Source organism: Pongo abelii, chromosome 9, assembly GCF_028885655.2.
Source record: "Pongo abelii isolate AG06213 chromosome 9, NHGRI_mPonAbe1-v2.0_pri, whole genome shotgun sequence".
In the NCBI taxonomy this organism is placed as follows: Eukaryota; Metazoa; Chordata; class Mammalia; order Primates; family Hominidae; genus Pongo; species Pongo abelii.
Window position 1 is genome coordinate 109,111,988 of NC_071994.2, and position 15,444 is coordinate 109,127,431.

The 15,444-nt window shown below is 38.2% G+C and overlaps 1 protein-coding gene across 5 annotated transcripts; it reads right to left on the reverse strand.

The window, feature by feature from the left end:
* Nucleotides 1-314: 314 nt before the first annotated feature.
* On the reverse strand, nt 315-14,644 carry MSANTD4 (Myb/SANT DNA binding domain containing 4 with coiled-coils). Of its 5 annotated transcripts, none has more exons than XM_002822422.6 (3): nt 14,546-14,644; nt 2,853-3,465; nt 315-2,507 (listed from the first exon to the last, which is right to left on the reverse strand). In XM_002822422.6, exons 2-3 carry the CDS (start codon nt 3,312-3,314, stop codon nt 1,932-1,934), a joined length of 1,038 nt encoding a protein of 345 aa, XP_002822468.1. In that variant the 5' UTR covers nt 3,315-3,465; nt 14,546-14,644; the 3' UTR covers nt 315-1,931. The 5 variants fall into 5 exon arrangements, with proteins under 5 accessions (XP_002822468.1, XP_009245290.1, XP_024111606.1 ...); XM_009247015.3 differs by having other exon boundaries at nt 14,473-14,638; XM_024255838.2 differs by having other exon boundaries at nt 14,190-14,638.
* Between the last annotated feature and the right edge of the window lie 800 nt (nt 14,645-15,444).

Below are 15,444 nucleotides of genomic sequence, written 5' to 3' on the forward strand. Positions count from 1 at the left end.
GTGTGGGGGAAACTGCTCCCATGATTCAATTATCTTCCACTGGGTCCCTCCCACAACATATGGGAATTATGGGAGCTACAATTCAAGATGAGATTTGGGTGAGGACAGAGCTAAACCGTATCACATGAGTTAGATCTCAAGGGTTCTTTTGAGGAGCAAATAACATATGCAGCATACATAGCTCAATGTCCAGCCCAAATGTTATTAGGCCTCTGTCCTCACTGACTGTGATAGGGCTCTCTTCTAAGCTTGATAACCTCTACCCTTAGAGCACTGAGTATCATTTGAAATTACAAATTCTCAGTATAGGCAAATTTATTTCTATGGTAGAAGCATTTATTTCAGATATAGAAAAATAACACTATTTCAAAGTCAGAGTAAGTAAACAGAAGTATATTTTTTCCTTGCATACCCATCCTCAAATGTCAACATACAGTTTCCAGCCATTCTCACAAGGAGCCAATGCAGAATTAAAGTAATAACTGTCAACAGAAGAGCTGTATTAAAGCTACATATCAACCTTGAAAATCAGAAAACACAAAGTGATCTTGTGCAGCGATTCTCAACTTTAGTGTGTATCAGAATCACTTGGATTGTGGAAAAAGCACCTTCAGAGAGCTGAAGGAAAATCATCAGGTCAAGCAAGCCCTTGGTCTCAGAATAAATATCAAAGAGACTAAAGATACGTACTTTGTTCCTCAGGGAAGAGGGAAGGACAAAATATACTACAATATAGAAGACCAGCCATTTACTCTGTGTGACTTCTCTGAGCTTCAGATTCAAGAATAACGACAGATACAACTCTCAAGAATTGTTCTACATATTAGGTTAGATAGTGTAATAAGTGCTTCTCCAATCCATAATACATAGCTACTATCATTATTTCAACATCATTATTATTTGATACAGAGTACATCTTCCCCACCCACCCCCCACTCCCAAATGGCTGCTATTACTTATTTTAAAAGTCAAACAATCAGTCATTGGGTTCAAGCTCATGGACTACAAGTACCATTGTTAGACTGGTATCATTTTTACTAGCTTCAACTATTCACTTATAAGATTTCAGTACATTACTGAAATGACAATTTTTGTACCCAAACTAAGACAATGACTGAAAGAAAAGGAACTAAAGCTTTAAAATTGTGTCTTGCTTCTAAAGCATTAATAGTGAGAAAAAGAATTCTTTTCAAAGTGACCCATTTTAGAAAATCTCTGATGTTCTCTATATTGTTTTCTGAATCTGAGAAGGCTATTTATAGATGGAAACATGGGAATAAAATACCTATAATCTTCATCACTTCCTATATTCAATATACTACACAGTAACATTTCATAGTTAAAGTTTTTGGCCATTTAAGTACCTACCCACATAAATATCTGAGGTTTTAATATTCTAAAACTATAAAACATAGCTATAGAGGTACACAGGCTAGGATAGGGTTTCTCAACCTCAGGACTAATGATATTTTGGGTTGGAAAATTCTTTACTGAGTGTGTGGGGGGGTTGAGGAGGTATGCATTGCACAGTAGCAACCTTTTCTCCACCCCAGTTTTGACAACCAAACATGTCTCCAGACATCACCAAATTGGTCTTCTGAAGGCCAAAATCTACCCTAGATGAGAATTTCTGGGCTAGAATTTTATATAGACATAATTGTAAACTCTGGGTACACAGACAATACAAGACTCTATGTAATATTATAAGGTAAAGAGTCCAGCACAGTAAATTTCTGCTATACTGTTTACGCTAGGGCACAGTTTTTATATACTACTTAGGCATACAGTTATCCACATATAACTTTTTCCTACTGAACACTGACATTAGACAAGAAAAGAAACCACAGCCAATCCAGCAACCATCATTATATCACCTGATATGAGAAAAATCTACAATTTTCAAACATTTGCTAAATGGAAGCCTGGGAAAATCACTGCAAGTGTCCTTCTTTCTGAATTCGAAGTCTGTCTTTCTCTACTTGTAAGCGTTCCTTTTCAATCTGCAGCTTCTCAGATTCAAACTTCAAAAACTGCAGCCTATCCTTTTCCAGTTGCAAGCGTTCTCGCTCAAGTTTTAACTTCTCTGTTTCCATGTCCTGTGGTTGAAGCATGGATTTTTCTCCTTGACCAAGTTCATTTTCCAAGGACGGTTTCTCTGAATTGACTATCTGTAACCTCAACTTCTCTCTTTCAATCTGCAGCCGCTCCTTCTCTAGCTGAAGCCGCTCATGCTCCATGTCTAAATGCCGCAGCCTCTCTTTCTCGATTTGTAGGCGTTCCTTTTCTACCTGCAGCCTTTCAGCCTCGATATCCAGTCGTCGTTTTTCCAACTCTAGTTTCTGTTTCTCAATATTTACGAGCAAATGAGGCTCATCATATGCAGATCTAGACGGTGTTGAGTTAAGGGTAAAAAACTCATCAATGTGGGGGAAATCGGGAAGTTCATTTTCTCTCCTGGAATCTGGTATGACGGATGACAACATTTCTTCCTCCTCCTCAATTTCAAACTAAGAGCAAAGAGAAAAGCAATTTTCAGTATTGACTTCTACTTTGTGGCAATTTGTCTAAATATTTCTTAAAAGCTTTCTGCATCATTTGGGGAAAAATACTTAATTTGAATTTTGAATATCATTTACACTGAATTACCGGATGTCTGTAATACATATAACCTAGGTAATTATATTTAGGTGGGAAGAAAAGTATTAACGATGTAAAGAGAAAAACAGAATGACTTGTTATGTACTATTTTTAAATAAGCTTGAAAATCTTGGAATGTGTTAACAGTTCCTGAACAATAATCTCCCACATCAGAATTGAAAAGATTAAAAGAGGGTACAGAGGCTAATACTTACTTCAGGACTCTGCGGATCCCTTTCTTCCTCTTCCACCTTGACCTCAGTTAAGGATCCACCTGCATCCCTGAAATCTGCCACATTTTGCCAGTCAAAATTTGCATCATTTCGGAATCCAATCTTTTCATCTATCTCTTCAGTGAGAGAGTCATCTAAATCAGAGGAGGGAAGGGGAAATCCTGAACCAACCAGCTTAATGTTGGCCTTCATCCTCTTTCTCTTCATAAGTGCTCGCCAGTCAAGGTACCTTCTTTTCACCTCTGTCCCTGTCCTCTGCTCTCCTTCTCCTACAGCATTCACACACTGTGCAATCTCTTCCCAAGCCATTCGCTTCATCACGTTAATTGTTGTATTGAGCTGCTTGGAAAAAATGACTTCTTTCCTTTTTGTAATTTCTTTCAAAAGGGTCTGAGTTTCTTGAACACTAAAATTGCTTTTCCTTTTTCTTTTCAACTGCTTCATTTTCAACTTCAATGCAGTTTTTATGGTAAGAGATGTGAAAACAACTTGAGGAATGCTGCAAAGCACAAAAACCAAGGATAATTCTTTGCTGGCACTTAGTTCAAATCATTGTCTTCCATTCATCTAGTGGCAGAGGCAGTCTGGATAATTCCTAAAAGGAAAAAAGTACAAGCAATCAATCAATCTGCAACTTCTACAACATACTTCAACCTAATGAACTATATAATTTTTAAAAGAAACAAAAAACAACCCTCTAAATATAGCTTAAAATTGTGTACTTCTTTATCTTTGCCAGTACCAACATAGTCCAAATTGCCATTTTCTCCCCACTGGTGTGCTGCAAAGGTTCCTAACCAGTTGCCACTATTCATTCCTGACTCCCTTCCTACTACTTCAGCTCTTTCTCCCACAAATTCTCCCTCTCTCTTCCAATTGCACTGGCCATCTTTCAGCCACCTATTCCTGTCAAACGCTTTCTTAGTTCAGGGCCTTTGTCCACACTGTTCCTTCTGCCTGGAAAATGGATTGCTCCCTTCTCGGTCTACTTTATTCCTTTTCATCCTTTAGCTTGCAGATTAAGCATCCATTTCTCAGGGAAGCCTTTCCTGACAAATCAAATTACTCCAGCATAAAATTTGCAGGACTTTTCCTAGACTGGATTTTATACTTGCGCTAACATACAGCTCAGAGTCTGTCCCTTTCCCCAGTTCACTGCAAAGTTTCACAAGGGCAGGGATGTTTCCACTGGCCATCACCTCCCCAGAGCCTAGCAGAGATTCTGGCACATGGCACGCACACCATAAATGTTTTGAATGAATGAAAGAGTCGATTTGCCAAAATAATCATTAGTTTGAGATATCTAAAAGAAAAAGTACACTTTGCAGAATAATTTTAGAGGAAAACTGAAACGCTGAGCTGCAAAATCAATAAAACTCAGAAACCAATTTGAGACAATGTAATCCGATCAAATAAATGCCAACTACCTACATTTTACTACTTCACAAATTCAAACTCATTTTAAGGTTAATAAACCAACATAGAAACCCTAAATTTGGAATATAATTTCCTGAAACAATGAAAGTATTGTAGGAATATGACAAAATTAAAGGGGTAAAAAAAATGGCAAGGATTTTACCCAGCCATCCCACCTAATTAATCAAGTAAGTAAAAAGATCACCAAAAAAGATCAACAAAAAAGATAACCAAAAAAGAAAATGATCACTCAAAAAGAAAAAGGAAAACATCACCAAAAAAATTTTTTAGACTCCTAAACCTTTCAAAGACTAGTGCACATTGCATGGTTTGCCCTTGTAATTCCGTTCCTCAAAGCTCACCCCATCCTCCTCTCCCTTAAACCACCTAAACAAAAGCCCCTAACATCAAACAAAACCAGGCTGGACTATATTTTTGTTTCTAATTAAGACTCTTAATTATGTGCCTTTCTTTGGAGAATTTCTCCGCAGTACTTTGTATTTTTCTGGGCCACTTTAATTGTAGAGTTGAAGAGCACAATAGGAAAGTACCTATACTTGGAGTCTCCATTAAATAAATTTTAAAATATCCATGTGGCAATATTTGCATACAGATTTTGAGTGGAAAAGATCCTCTCTTGTAAGCATTTCTTTTAGATACGAGACAATGTTTCTCCAATTTCTAGACTCTCAGGTTGTCAGACTGTCAAAGAGGGTGTACCTGAAACTTGTCAGAAATGTAAACTTTTTAGGCTCCTCTCCAGACTGGGAACTCTCGAAGTGGGACCTAGCAATCTGTGTTTCAATAAACCCTCCAGATAACTCTAATGCACAGTAAAACCTCTGTGCTAGACCCACACCAGTAGAACAGATGATTCACATGCCTGACTCTCTTATCTACCTTGAATTCAAGCCTTACATAAGTGCATCTGGTGGAATCTAAAGCACACCCACAATCCTCACTGCAATGGATTGGGGAAGTGTAGTTTTTGTGCTAGCTAGCCTTTGCGTTATCGGAAGGCATACTAGGAGGCTGGAACAGATGTTGAGTGAGTCAGGGACTCGATTTTCTCATAGTGGCAGAAAATGAGGTCATCTACCAAAAAGGTCCCAGTGTCTCACACAGTATAGTACATATTGCTTTATTAATATTGATTCAACTGAGGAGAATAATAATGATTCAACTGAGGGATAGATGTCAAAAAAGCACTTTGACTTGGAAAAGAGATTTTAAAAGATGTAAGGGGAAACAGGGCTCAGAAAGAGTAAGGGGTACCTTACACAGACCATGCTGTCTGACTTCAAATTCACTCACTGATAACTGCTACAGAGCTGACTTTTCCTCCCCTACAAAATGTGAAATGGGATGACATTACTAAGATCCCTTCCAGCTCTATCACTGTTTGACCTTAAACTTGTCCTGTCAATATGAAAAAAAGTATCAAACTATCCATGAAGTTCCAAATCCTGTCATTTAAACCCCACCATGTCATTATATGGGAGATACCAGCCTTTCTATTAATAAAACAAGATCCAGAGAGGTTAATTTGCCCACAACACAGCTAGTTAAATGGCAAGACTTATTACCACCAGGTTCCCTCATGTCACATCTACTTTGACTTTATTAGCAGCTTGTGATAGCTAAACCTTAAAAATGTGTTGCTGCCCAGGTGCAGTGGCTCACGCCTGTAATCCTAGCACTTTGGGAGGCTGAGGCGGGCAGATTGCCTGAGCTCAGAAGTTCAAGACCAGCCTGGGCAGCATGGCAAAACCCTGTATCTACTAAAAATACAAAAAATTAGCTGGGCATGGTGGTGCACACCTATAATCCCAGCTACTCAGGAGGCTGAGGCACGAGAATCGCTTGAACCCAGGAAGCGGAGGTTGCAGTGAGCCGAGATTGTGCCACTGTACCCCAACCTGGGTGAAACAGTGAGACTTTGTCTCAAACAACAACAACAACAAAAAAGTGTTGCTAAGGTAAGTTTTGAGATGTCATTTAGTAAAAGATTTTCAAAAGGAGATTCTTATCTATGTGGAAGGTCCAGATAAAATTCTTTATATTGGCAGAAAAATTCCTCAAAGCTTCAATCGGTTACATTTCCTCTACCTCCTGTTAAAGTAAATTAGACTGGAGACCTGGCCTGAAGAATCCCTAAGCAGACAAAACCAGTTAGGTCTCATAAGAGACTTTAACCTTGCTTGATTTGCAACATATGCAACATTTAACTTGGGCTATTTTTTTGGTAAATATCTATATTTTTAAAAAAAGAAACTTAAGACTAAGCAATCAGAAGCTGTCAACTAACTTACGCAACTAACTTATGTAACCTTCCAGCAGGATAGATTAAATTAGACAATCTTATAACTGTAACCAATCAAATATTTTCTTTGTTTTACTTCCCTTAGACCTATAAAGCCTTCCCACCTTGTGTTTCCACTGCAGAGCCCCCAAACCACTTCTGGTTTGGAGCTGCCTGATTCAAGAATCACTGTTTGCTCAAATAAACTTGTTAAAAGTTATCATGTCTCAGTTTACCTTTTAACACATGGTTTCTTTTCTCTTACTCTGTCTACCAATTTAAACTTTTCATTAGTGTGAAAAATAGTTCTACTCTAATTCACAATACAAATAGTATCTTCTACTGAAGCAAAAATATAGCAATTAAGCAAGGCTAAATTGAATAAGAAAATGCACATCTTTTCTATCATCTTTTCTCTTTTAGACTGAAAAGTGGATGCTAATACCTTATTTTTAAACTTAATAACAAAGCATTTCTTACCACCATTGCATGAAACCTTTATGCATTTTTCCTTTTCAAGCTCTTGGTATTCTTTCTTCAGCTGACTTTGTACGTGTCTAATAACATCAACAAAAATATGCCCATCACCACATCTTTTTGTTTCCAATCACTCATGTGGAATAACTATCTCCTGAACTGCCACTTGCTGCTGAAATAGAGGTCAGAGAACTAAAAATTCAAAACAGCTGAAATGAACTCTCAAGAAATCACTGTCAATTTCACATACCCACGAAAAAGGGCAACGTATGCAAAAACAAAAAAAAGAAGACTGCAAGCCAACTATTTCTAAAGTAGACTATAGACTTTCAAAATTTCTCAAGAGAAATTTAATAATAAAATTGAAATCCACAAAATTGGAATGTATAACCAACAATAGCACTCTTGATACTGCCCTAGAGATATACTCCTCTTACAGGCAAATGTAAACCTTTATCCTCTAGAATATAAGCAAATAATATAAGCAAAGGTTATCTATAGATAGAAACATCAAAAGAGGTAGTGTGTGTAGTAGTTATGAGCACAGATTCTGGAGTCAGACCACCCGGGTTAGAGTCCTGGTTCTGGCAATTCCTAGCTGTGTGGCCTCAGTTACTTAACTTCCCTATGTGTAATTTTATTTGTAAAATGATAATAACATTACTTCATAGAAATCCCATAAGGATTAAAGGACTTAGTCAAATAAAGAGAACAGTTCCTGGTGCACATTAAGCACTATTATGTATTTGCCACATCAAAGGCAAAACATTTAAATAACTTTGACAAAAGGAAACAGAAAGGTCACAATAATATTGGAATTGTTTAGTTCCTAAGTTGAGGGATAGGTCCATGGGTCTTTATTATTATGCTTCATAACATATACACTTACATTAGGAGTGTGGTGGAGCCTGCCCATGAGAGCTCTCAAGAATCAATTGGGGACATCTCTTTCCAACTCCACATTCAGCCATGTCATGTTAGGAGCTAAAAATTGGCCAAGACGGCACTTACTAATACTACAGAATTGTCAAATTAGAACCTTTTTTTTTTTTTTTTTGAGTGGGCAGGGAGCTGCTTTATTAGAACACTCCAGCTATATTATTTTTGTGTAAATAAAATATTATCTAATAAATAAAAGAAAATGAAACGTTTTAACATCTGATTCCAAGGCAGTTTAGTGAACACTGTAGAATGCTTATAATTTTATTTTATTTTTAGAGACAGGGTCTCACTCTGTTCCCCAGACTGGAGTACAGTGGCTCAATCATAATTCATTGCACCCTCAAACTCCTGAGCCCCAGTGATCTTCCTGCCTCAGCTTCCTGAGTAGCAAGGCAGGTGCACCACCATGTACTACTAATTTTTAAAGTTTTTATATAGACAAGGTCTTGCTGTGTTGTCCAGGCTGGTCTTGAACTCTTTGCCTCAGGTGATCCTCCTGCCTTAGCCTCCTAAATTGCTAGGATTACAGGTGTGAGCCACCATGCTGAAACTAGAACACTTATAATTTTAGAGGATCACATTTAATTAATACTCTGGCCTAACACTCCTATGTAATTCAAATTATCCAATAGCATAGGCAAGCATTCAGCTTTCCTCTAGAGGTGACTAAAAATATTCATGAGGTACCATGTTTATAAGCCACAATATAAAAAACTGAAGCAAACTGATTTACACACATCATTAAACCAGCCCCAATATGCTGCTTTTTAGTACCCTATGTTGCAGGACAAGTGAAAGAATTATTGGTCAAAACTTGGCTTTTTCCTTCTACAATCTGCCCCACCTCTAAGGACCTAGGAGATAGTAGCCCATCTGCTCTAAAAACAGTATCTTCAATACCTGGCACTGTACCTAACAAATAGGAGGAGGTAAAAACATGAACTCAAAACAAGAAAATGATAAAGGGATGGGAAAGGGTATAGAAAGAGAAACAGAAACTAATTCAAGGAAAGTAAGTCAGGAAAACTGAAGTTTCCATAGGCACACAAAGCATATGCTTATAAGAAAACAGAAGCAAGTCAACATAGGCAAGAAGCAGTTAGCCTGTAAGTGAAGAACAGATGTCCACCCTATAACTACACTAAACAATGAAACAGTTAACAGGTTATTCAAAATTCTGAAGAAAAATCTTCAGCTAACAGGCTATATTGCTAGTCAGGCATATTGACCAACCGTAAATAGGTTATCAAGGACATTAAAAAAAATAAAATCAGCACATTTTATGTCCTAAAAAAACAGAACAGAGAGCCAAAGATACATCACATTCCACCAAATCAAATGCCTACATGTGATAAAGATAAATTTTGGTTTCCAAAATACACAGAATGTTTCAAAGCATTTACATAGCCTTTTGAGCCATTTAAAAATCACTATCACATTTTTAAGGTAAAAGCATGGTAAAAATAGAAATATTTATCAAAAGGGGACTGGATGAATAAACTATTAAGTCACATAACGGAATATATGCAATAAATGTCATGTTAGAGTATGGATGTCTTAGCACATAATCCCCACGTAGATGCTATAGTTGATGCAAGCCAACAAAATTGGCAAAGGAAATGCATCTGTCTGTGTGTGTACATGTTCACAGATCAACTTAGGAACATTCGCAGACACAGAACATCCTATGCTCTACAACAGGTTCATTAACTCTGTCTACCACCAACCTGGGGATCATGTGCACGGTCATCTCTGTCTCAGCCATATGGCTGCTTCTTAGCCCACAGCACATTTATTTTATTTTACTTTGAGGTGATCAACATTATATTAAAAATCTACTTATAAGAAATTTTTATTATAGAGAACTACATTATTTAAAGTCCCATATTTTTTTAAAACAGCAAAATATACATAGTTAGAAAATCTAAATAAGAATGTAAATTCACAATGAAGTGAAAAATTTCTACCAATGTAACTACTATTAGCAATTTCTTGAAATTCTTTCCAGAAAAATCGTTTATAATAGTATGTAAATATTTATGGACAAATTATATGTATTACATGAATATATACTAATTCCATCACATACGTTAAAAAGCTATGTCTGTTGAAAATGTTAAGTGATAAAAACATTAAAGAAAATTTACTGAAAAGAGAAATGACCTGCATATGAATGATTCTAAATGACAAATGAAGAGCCAAAGTTGGAATCCACAGTGAAAAATAATAAGAAATGAAGAAAAATTATACAACTGAAAAAAATTCTTTAGATGTTGCTAGAGCTGTGTCTCTCAAACTATACCATGTATATGAATCACCTGGGAACCCCATTAAAATGCAGATTCTGATTCAGGTCTGCGGTGGGGCCTGGGATTCTACATTTTTGACAAATGATGTCCTCGGACCGCATCTTGAGTAGCAACAGTCTAGGCTAGAGTGGCACTGTTCAATAGAAATACAATGTAATCTACACATGTAATTTGAAATTTCCTAGTGATCCCAGTGAAGTAAAAATGAAATGAAAAGGTGATTAATATTAACAGCTTTTATTTCACTCCATATGCTGTATAGTCAATATATTATTTCAATATGCAATAATATAAAAATTATCAATGAGAAATTTTCCATTGTTTTCTTTCGCTGTCATTAGAATACAATGTGTACTTTACAGTTACAACATACCTCATTTTGTATTAGTCACATTTCAAGAACTCAATAGAACATTTAGTAGCTAATCTACTCAAAAGTGTAGGTCTATAGCACATCAAAATAACCTAAAGAGCTTTTAAAAATACCTATAACCAGTTCCCATTTCTGACCAATTAAAACAATCTTTGGAATGGGGCCAGGCATTCAGAGTTTAAAAGCTCTCCAAGTGCTTCTCATTTGCAGCCAGGATTGAGAACCACCCAACTAGAGAATCAATGTTAAGAGTTTACTTGGTCAAATATGTACAAAAAGGCAAGGCAGAGAGCAAATGGTGTAGCTGCTAAGAAACTTCCTTTAGGAGATTATTAAGAAAATACCTCATCTGCCACAAAAGACTTATAATACAGACAAAGCTGGTTTATTTATGGAAAAATATGCCCAAGAGAATGTTATGTCAAATGCAAGAAGAATATGCTAGTTGTAAGGACCAATTCACACTCCTATTTGTTGGAAACACATCAAAAGAATGAATGCAAGCTTAGGTGATTTAGATATAAGAAAAGGACTGCTCTCTTGAGAAGCAAATTTTCTTCTAAGTAGAATGTCTTTAGACCCCTATCCATATCTCCATTAGGAAAAATTATGACTGAATTAGGAGTATAAATCAGGAACATGCACTATTAGATGAAGTAATTAGGACACTGTCTCATTCAATAGGTATATACTGAGTGTTTAAAACCTTTCAAGGCTTTCCATTGCACTTAAGAGGTAAGTTTACTTCCCTTGCTCTTCCTCTCTTCCTATCGTAAACCCCATCTGAACCCTACCTTTACACTTTCCCATCTACCTTTTCTGGTCTTATTCATCACCTCCAATACCAACTCCCAACCTACTTTCCCAATCTACCTTCCCCATCAAACGTGTACCCACATGCAGGTGGCAAACAAACACAATACCGGTCATTTTCAAATCCCTCTAAATTCTAGATCAGTGCTGTCCAATAGAAATATAAGAGCCCTATATGTAATTTTAAATCCCCAAGTAGCCACATTAAAACAGTACAAAGAAACAGGTAAAAGTGAGTATTTTATTTAACCCAATATATCCAAAATGTTATTTTGAAATGTAATCAATGTAAACAATTATTGAGATATTTACATTCAATAATGTAAGGCTACTGGCTACCATACTGGACAGCACAACTCAAGCCATCATGGTCCCTGACCTCGAACTATCACACATATATTTCCCCAGGTCATCTTCCCAATTTCCATGGTGTCTGCCTTTTCGTCAGGCCAATGCCTACTCATCCTTCAGCACTCTGTTTAAATGTCTTCTGTTCCAGGATTTCTTCACTGTTCCCATTCATCTAAGTCTGATGTCCTCCCTATGTGCTTCCACTATCAGCTTTATTACACCACTGATTTACATTAGGAGCAATAAGGGATCAGATATGAATATATTATTCCTGCTATCAAATAATTTGCAACTTAGTAAAACATAGATGCATAAAAAAAGTACATAAACAAATTGTAATGAAGTCTGTAACCTGAAGGTTGTGAATACAGACTACCTAAGGTTGTATGCCAATTCCACCACTTAACTAGCTCTGCGATCTCCAGCAAATTACTTAACCTCATAAACTTGTTTCTTCATCTATAAATGGGAATAATAGACTAATACTCGTGATGTTTTGAAGATTAAAAGAGATAATCCGATTAAGAAGCTTATGATGCCTAAGATATAGTGAGCCCACAAATGTCAGCTATTATCCATTGCCCAGTACAGTATCTGAACGTAATTAACAAATATTTCTTCACTGGATGAATAATGCAAATATACAAAAACTACAATAAAGAAATGCTAACAAAATACTCTGGATATTCATAAGAAAGACAAATCTTTGATGGGATCAAGGAAGGTTTTGAGTCAGAATCAGCATTTGATTTGGGTCTTATAAAACAGACTAATGAGGGACAGAAATAAAAGAAAGAAGTATCAGGAATTAAAGCTGGAAAATTAGGATAGTGCCAAGCAGCAAATCTTACTAAGCAAATTCTGGCTTAGTAAGACTATTCTTTGCTAAAAATGAACTGAAAGAGACAGGCTACCATTAATATGGAAGAACTGTTACTATAGTAACATATAAATATATAACCAATATAAGTATATAATAAAAATGATTGAAGTTGTCAAGAGAGTCCAAATTTATGCAGATATCCACCATAAGATTTTGCTCTTAGAATCTGAGATCAATTTAGAAATTGCATTGTTGTAAATGTATTGGTGCATGGTAGAAATAGTAGTCCTTTTGAAGTACCATGGAGTCAATATATTTTTAAAATTTGGCAGCAGCTGTTGCTATTTGCAGGGCCATTTTGATCAACAATTCCTAACTCCATACCTCTAACTTAAAAAGTGGTATCCCGTTGTCCCTGACTGATCTATTCTGAACTGATGAACTATTTCATTTAATCAAATGGGCTTTAATACATTTTTAACCTGACTGAAACTGATATTGGGATGCACCTTAGATATCTAGTCTTGGCTTGTGTGAACATCTTCTTCTAAAACCTTGATATTTTCTGATTAAGTGCAAGAAAGTACCAGCATTGATGCATCTTGAGTTGTTGAAGTTCTGTAGATATGCTTACCTGGATAAAAGCCATTTCCAGAAATGTTTGTCTTTCTGTCCTCTCCTTTATATGTTGGTATCTAAGTAACAGAAGCTTGGGTTTTCTACCATCCATTCATTCCCCAATAATTTCCTCAAAAAATACTTACTGAGCTCCTACTGTGTGCCAGGCATTATTTTTGGTGCTGGGGATATAACACCTCATAAAATGTGAAAATATGTCATTTTAGATGTCAAACACTATCCCTTTTCTATTGGCTGTCGTCGCTCTCTTAGCAGAAAGGATTCAACAGTTGCAGTCTCTAAAACTTACAAACCTTCCATGCCCAATCACAGAGAACACCCATTTTCTAAAATCCCATTTCACAATCGTTCTTCACTAGTTGGAAATAGGAATGAGATGTAGTTCACTTAACGTAATCCTTGTGAAGATGATGTACTGCCAATGGCATAGTATAACCAGGCAACTTTTTACAAGCACTAAAACTTGAGAACGAAGTTCCTAGATACTTCATGATAACACAGAATTAAGAAGTCTGAGAAAAACCAGACGGCAAGTTCCGGATCAAAAAAATTTGAGGGTAAATTAGTTAAGCAGTTCAAGAAGAAAAGCATCACAAATCTACAATATCAACCCCTACCCAAATTCTCTTCAAAGTGTGGCTTTCCCCTCCCCTATATTCTTATAGGGGATTCACTTCCCTGCCAAAAAGGATGTTCTTCTCTAAAACTCGTGGTAGGTGCATAACAAGTTTACTTATGGGTCGACGGTTATCAAAGTATCTTTCACCTCCCTCCCGCTGCCTCCTTTGGGACCGTCCAAAAACAGCCCCTGGGAAGAATCGAGTTAGAACGGGCTCCCGGAAGGCCACCCAGGGGAGCAGGGGCGCGCACCTGCCTCGGCCACAATGATGCAGTTGCTGCTGGTAGGAGTCCCGGTGGGAGTCGGGGCAACCTGGAAGATTTCCTCTCTCTGGATATTAAATGAGAGTCCCGACTGAGTGCCCAGAAACTTCTGCAGTCTTGTTTCCGTGGCCTGGGCCCTCCCCAGCCTCCCCGGTCAGGCGACAGACGCGCGTGGCACTTCTCCCGAGCGTGCAGTCCCGCTACGTCGCAGCCCTGGGACCAAACCCGGCAGCAAGCGTTGCGGCCACTTGCCGCTGACCCCTCCGGGACCCTACCCACTGCGAGGGCACCCACTGGTCACGGAGCCGCCTCTTCCCTGGCCGCCTCCTCCGGCATAGAACCGCTCACCTGCGACCCCGCCGGCACCTCCCCACGGTCGCCCCAAGGGGGGTAGGAAAAAAGATCCTTCATTGATCCCCCGCCCACTAACTGCGCCCGCCCATCTCCTGCCACCCATTGGCTGATGTGGCTGCCGCTCATTTGATGAGGCTCATCCATTGGTTACAATAGTGTTGCCATTCTGGCTGAGAGCCCGCCCCAGGCCTGGCCTCACAATGGGAATCAAGTCCAAAACCGGTTCCGGGTTAGTGCCCTGGAATTCCGCCCCCTCGTGATTCGCCTCCCTGTCTGTGCTCCGTCTGTGGCGCGCAGCTCTGTCAGTCAAGTGGACTCTAGGAAGGGATTGGCCCCTAGCGATCCGCTTGCTGCGCTGTTCCAACTGATTGGGGCACTGGCCGCTGCATTTCCAAACTCGTCTCTTGTCCTTGACCCTCACCGGTTAAAAGGGCAAAGAAGGAGTAGGAAACTTGTGCTGCTCCAGTCGGGTTCTTAGGCCAGCATCACCTTCTCCTCGACCAGCTGCGACCTAATTGGCCTCAGCCATTCCTCTAAGACTGCCCGTGCCAAAGGTCGCTGGTGACTTCCTTATGGCTAAATCTAGGAGTCACTTCTCAGTCCTTATCATACTATACTTCTCAGAAGACATTTGATTTTTTTTTTTTTTTTTTTTTTTTTTACCATTCTTCACTGTTTCCCCAAATATGTGCTTCTGCTTTCTTCTCTCCCAGTCCTCCTCTATATTCAAGTTTGTAGTTGCTTATTTTCTGCCGTCTCACGTTCAGGTATTTGTGACTAGTGCACCTTTCTTCCCGCTGCCTCTGTCCAGGCCTCTGTAGACTCACCTGAATTCCATCAGTAGCCTCCTAACTGGTCTCCCAACATCCTGTCTGCCGGACTGTAGTTCATTC